Source organism: Rattus rattus, chromosome 5, assembly GCF_011064425.1.
Source record: "Rattus rattus isolate New Zealand chromosome 5, Rrattus_CSIRO_v1, whole genome shotgun sequence".
NCBI classification, from domain to species: domain Eukaryota; kingdom Metazoa; phylum Chordata; class Mammalia; order Rodentia; family Muridae; genus Rattus; species Rattus rattus.
Window position 1 is genome coordinate 9,468,775 of NC_046158.1, and position 6,000 is coordinate 9,474,774.

The window sequence follows — 6,000 nt, forward strand, 5'->3', positions numbered from 1 at the left end:
TGTAGTGAACAGCAAAATTTGACGTCTACATAGAGAAGTATGAAATAGACCCTGCTTCCCCCTGCATGAAATCAATCCCAAAGTGGATGAGCTCCGAATACAATACCTCGAATTCTGAGACTTACAGAGGAACACTGTGGCACGATGCCTCAGGATATAAACATGGGCCCCGCCTTCCTGAGTGGGACTCTAGTGACTCAGGAACTCAGCACAAGAACTGATAAATGGGTGGCACAAAATAAAGAGATGCTTCACATCAAAGGAAGCCATCTCCAGAGGGAGGAAACATCCTGCGGGAATGGAGAAATTCTTGCCAGCCACTCTTCTGACAGACAATAAATTCTCAGAAAATACAAACAGCAACAACAGAATTAAACACCAAACCTACAAATGATCCAAGCCACCCAGTGAGGACAGACCCTGAGGAAGAAGAGGAATGCAAATGGCCGATAAACATATGAGAAATTGCTCCAGGTCTGCAGTTATGAAGAAATGCAAATCGGAACCATGCTGGTATTCCATCTCACCCATCAGAGTAGCTGACACCAACCTAGTCACTGTGGCAAACGCACTTTCCTGTGACTTAGCTGTGCCCTTGTGGTGTCTACTGAAGGGTTCTGAGTTGGCATGCCCTAGAAGTACCCTACAGCCATGTAACCGCAGTTCTTAGTAGCCAGAACAGGGAACAGAGTAGTTATCCATCAATGGATAAGGTTTATTTTGTTTTTTAATTTATTTTTTTGTGACTGGGCTTCACTATGCAGACTTGACTGGTCTGGAACTTAATATGTAGACCAGGCTGACCTTGAACTCATGTTGGTCTGCTTGCCTCTGCCTCCTGAGGTCTAGGATTAAAGCTGTGTGCCACCATGCACAGTCCAATGGGTGAATTTTAAAGAAAATGTGATATACATATACAACAGTGTATTATTTACTCATAAATAAGAATGGAATTGTAGTTTTATTTGTGTGTGTGTGTGTGTGTGTGTGTGTGTGTGTGTGTGTCCATGGAAGTCAGAAGTTATCAGGTTCCCTAGAGAGCTGTAGTTACAGGTCAACACGAGCTCCTGGGAACTGAACTGGGGTCGTCTGAAAGAGCAGCAAGTGCTCATGACTAAGCTGGAACTCTCTATGTGGCCCAGGCTGTCCTTGAACTCACCAAGCTTCACCTCTATCAAACTCCCAAGTTCTAGGACAAAAAGTGTGTACCACCACACCCAGCTTGTTTTATTTATTTCCGTGTAGCGTGTTTATTTTGCTTGCATATTGGATGTGTGCCCATGTGTTCATATTCAGAGGCCAGCAGAGGACATCAGGCATCCTCTATTAACTCTCCACCTTATTCCCTCCATACATGGTCTCTCATATCACTGGAAGCTCAGTGACTGGGCTAGGCTGCCCAGCCAGGGAACTCTCAGGACCCACTCGTCTCCATTCCCAAGGCTGGAGTTGCAGGCCTATGCGGTCATACCTTGCTTTTTACATTGCTAGGGGTTTAAACTCAGGTCTTCATGCTTATACAAGGGCTCCTACTCACTGAGCCATTTTCCCAGCCCTGAATTTGCATTGACTGCAAGAAAATGATGATTTCACAATGAAATAGAGTATTTTTCTCTTGAAGAGATTTTATTTTGTGTACATGTTTGTCTGGGTGAGCTATGCCCACAGAGGTCAGAAGAGGACATAAGATTGCCCAGGAGAGTATGAATACCTGGTGTGGGTACTGAGAACCGAACTGGGATCCTTTACAAGAGCAGCAAGCGTTCTTAGCTAGTGACTATCTCTCTAACCCCCACTATTTTCTATAATTAATACAGACTTTAAAATGAAATGAAACAGGGATAAAGTTGGTTCTTTCTGATGCCCCAGGGCTCTGGTCAACTTTGCTAAAAGTTAGATTTCTACTCATTCCCCATTCACTCCCGTGCGTCCGGTCATCCCAAGTCAGCTATTAGGCTATCGGGGCTTGCATGCGGGTAGGGTACTGTACCCATGTGGGGCTTGCAAGGACCTGGTAAGGTACTGTACCCATATGGCTTTTGAAGGTACAGTCCAGCTGCCTCGTTTCCCTAGGCTGTGTCCCCACCACAGCCTAAGGTTCCAAACATCTTTCTGCTTCTTCTAGGGAGGTTCCTATGTTCGGCCTAGAGGCCATCTGGAGAAATGGCCAAGTGGTGGGCCATGTCCGGAGAGCTGACTTTGGATTCACCGTGAACAAGACCATCGCCTATGGCTACATCCGAGACCCCAGTGGAGGGCCAGTGAGTGAGCCCTGTACCCCAATTCCTTCCCAGCCTTTACACCAGATCCTCAGCACCATGCCTGTGCATGCTGGGAACACAGAGGAAGCAAGCCAGGAAGGATAGATGGGTTCCCAGTCCTGCTCTCCAGCAGACCATCTCTGCCCTTCCTCCTCACCCCAAATACTTCAGCCCTAGCAAGTGAGACAAGCAGACTCTTGGGCAGCCACAAGGAGGTTGGCAGCTGTGTCCCCAGGGGAAAGGAGATGGATTCCCCCTTCCTGCTTTCCAGCTATACGGGTTTAGAGATGCAATGAGTAGTGCCATTTACTTTCACACCCACCTAAGCATTCCTAGAGGGATGTGTACCTTTGCCCAAGTCTCACCGAGGTCTCCTGTGTACCAACTCCAGCCCCAGAGGTGCTAACCTGGCTTTGCCTTATAGCCTGGCACCAAGACAAGTTGGACCAGTGTCCAGCCGACTGGAGGGAGGAGGGTCCAGGCTAGGGAAGAGGCAAAGACTAGTGGCTCTCTTGAGGCCTGGGTGGTAGCCTGACTTCTGGAGCCGAGGTGGGGGTGGGGATGGGGTGGTTGCAAGTAGGAAGGAGTCCTGTGATGGAGCAGGAGGCTCAGGACGCAGGCTTAACTTGAGGTTGTGGCTTCTTTGTGCTCTGGGACAGTTGCTGTAACTATAGGAAGGGGACAGGCTCCCGTCCTCCAGTATGGACCGCTACTCTGGGTGGAAGTTGATTGGCAGGGGTCAAACATTGCAAATCAGCTTCAGAGGCCATAGTCTGGGTCCCAGAAAAGGCAAGATTAGAAGTTCATTTACAGGTGCTCAGGCTTGGTGGGCAGGGGAGAATCCACAGCCCTTTCTTTAAAAGAACATTGGGTTTCTGATAAAGGGAGCCCAGGGGGCCCAGCATAAATCCCACACAGACAAGGAGCCCTACACTGAGGGTGATCAAAGGCATGAGAAGCTGACGCCCTGCTGATGTGATCAGGCTTCTGGAATATTCATGCCATGAGAGTGGGCAGATGCTGCAAAGCAAACCCCCCTCCACTTATGTACCAGAGCTGTGCTGAGATAACCCACATTTCTAAGTAAGAATAAGGAACCAGGGTGAGTTTTGTGGCTTCTGGGTATTTATTAGCTGGACTGAGCTCGTCCCAGAATGCCTGCCTTTACTCTGCTGAGATCCACCAGCCTTCCAGCCACACAGAGAAGTGTATGCCAGAGGTCTCACCCCTAAAAATCCCTTGGCTTTAAAGGGTGTTTTGCTTCCCTTCCCTTCCTTCCCCTCCCCTCCCCTCCCCCTCCCCTCCTCTCCCCTTCTCTTTTCTTTCCTTTTTATTAGATATAGTCCTGGGCCACCTGGAATGGGGGTTGAACAAACCCTAGACCACTCCAGCTTGGGCCTGGAGTCCTCACTGTACACAGAGTCAGCTCCTTGGGTGGCCTAGCAGAGTTCCTCCCTCCAGCACAGTAGATACAGTCTCGGGCTACTCTTCCCAGCCCGAGGAGCACCTGCTCCCAAGCCTAACAGCTCCAGAGGGGCTGCTGAGAAGAGGGGGCCAGATGTGGGATGGAGAGGGGTGGGGGGTGGAGGTGGGGGGAATCGGGGGCCAAGCTGTCCAGAAGCTGTTCCATTCACCCTGTCCCTCAGGAGAACACATCTGGCCACTGGCCTCTGCCCTATAGCAATGATGTGTTTGTCTAGCTCTAAAATCCATCCAGGCTCCTGCCTCAGACCTGCCTTCCCAGGGAGCTAGGAACAGGTCATGGGAACAGACCATGCAGAGGAAGAGGTCTTGTTGGCTACCGAACCTAGGATTTGATGGGCTCAGATGTTCCTGTCTGGCACAGCACAGGGCGTGTGATCTGCTATCCTTGGAAGCTCTCCGTCTCAGGGAAAGCCTTGGTTCACGGGTTGGTTTATTAGTGGGTAGGAGTGGGTAACCATAGACCCCTGTAACAGCTAAGTAATCCTGACTATGATCTGCTTCTAGGTCTCTCTGGACTTTGTGAAGAATGGGGAGTATGCCTTGGAGAGAATGGGGGTCACCTATGCTGCCCAGGTTCACCTGAAGTCTCCCTTTGACCCTGACAACAAGCGGGTGAAGGGAATCTATTGATGGGCTGCAGGGTGGAGGCTACAGCTGCTCAGGCCCCTGGACAATGCCACACTTCCCACACGGCCTGTGGACTCCTACACTGTACAAACAGCCCTGTGTCCTGAGACCCAAGATAAGGGCAAAACACAGACTTCCCACCCTGAGCCTCCATCTGGTCCTGCTAACTGCCACAGCTCCTAACCAGTACCGCATGGACCACTATGTTCCTCCTGCTCACAGACCACACAGTGGTCTCCAATCCACTCTAGTCCTCCCAAAATGCACCCTGCAGATGTCTGGGCTCAAGGTCCCTGTGTGTGGTTAACCCAAGATAGAAGCCATAAAGCAAGCAGGCATCCTGTCTGTCCCTTACTTGGCTGACTGCAGTGGGTAGCTGGAGTGTCTGCAGGATAGTGGATTGGGAGAGTGAGCAGGGATTGATGAGTAATGTCTGCCATGGGTATAGGATGGAGGACACAGAGACAGGTGCTGGACTGGTACAGTCCTTCTTCAGAATGGTTGCCTTTTAGACCAGAGAGGAGATGGGTAAGCAGGCTCTTGCCCCTAGCCTTCCAGCTCTGCAGGAGAGAAAGCCTTCTGAGAGTCACCAACCTGTGACACAGAAGGCATGTGGCATGGGATTTGGATCAGGAACCTCCCTTACTTACAAAGAAGTGACATACTCTGCCTCAGTATCCCCTCAAGCCATTGCTCCTGGGTCTGGAGACACCAAGCTTTCACTCGTGCATAACCCAGCTGCAATGCATGTTTCCAAGGACTTTTTATTTCTGTCACAGATGCATGGCTTCCTGATCAAGCTCTAGTGAGGGGCTGCTCCAGTTCTGCTCTGTGAGATAGAGTGGCCTCTTCTCCCACCCTGTGTAACCATCCACATATGTCCTCATATCAGGGGCACCCTGCCTCTCCTTCCTGGGGTGAACAGCCATCACTTTTCTATAGACCCAACCTTTTTCCTCTGTCTCACGCCCTGACTGAGAAATGGGGCTGCTGTAGCTCCCCAAACAAAGATCACCATGTAGCCTTATGTGCCTTGTAGTCTAGGAGAGAAGGAGGCCATTGTAGTATGGATTTGGGTGTCTTAAACCCAAAGAAGTCAGCAGAGGGGAGATGTGGGCACTGTTGTCCTGGGTGGGCTCTGGATCTTCATAGATTCACACGCCACACACTGTGCTGGAAAAGGTCAAGTTAATAAAATTTTACGAAACCGTTGGAAGGCGTGTGGGGTATGGCTAGCCTTTCAAAAGCAGATCTGGTCCCCGGAGCCTGGGGATGGGCTGGAGGCAGGAGGGTGTGGAGGAGCCTCTGGATGGCTGAAGGAACACCTGTGGTCTCTCGGGATCATGGGTCTGACTCTTGGATGACATGAGTTTTGTGGAGCCAGACGAGGGAGGAGGGAGATGGAAGGAGGAGGAAGGAGGCGAAGGAAGGAGGAGGAGGGAGGAGGAGAGAGAGGGAGAAAGGGGAAAGTGAGCAAGAACTAAGGAGTAGGGAGGGAAGGGAGGAGACAGGAAGGGACGGAGAGGGAAGGTGGCTGCCCCGTTGCCCAGCCTCCCCTCCCCATTCTGTAGTCTGGCCAAGACCCCCGACTTTGGAGGATGACCACGTGTAGCTTACAAGCTGTCCT

General features: G+C 50.9%; 1 protein-coding gene across 1 annotated transcript in view; it reads left to right on the plus strand.

Moving 5' to 3' along the window:
• Positions 1–5,585, plus strand: part of Sardh (sarcosine dehydrogenase) — a 62,450-nt gene extending 56,865 nt beyond the window's left edge. Inside the window, exons 21-22 of the mRNA XM_032902992.1 lie at positions 2,126–2,261; positions 4,251–5,585. Coding sequence (XP_032758883.1) covers positions 2,126–2,261; positions 4,251–4,376 — 262 coding nt within the window. The 3' untranslated portion in view covers positions 4,377–5,585. The remainder of the gene's footprint in view (positions 1–2,125; positions 2,262–4,250) is intronic.
• The last annotated feature ends 415 nt before the right edge of the window (positions 5,586–6,000 follow it).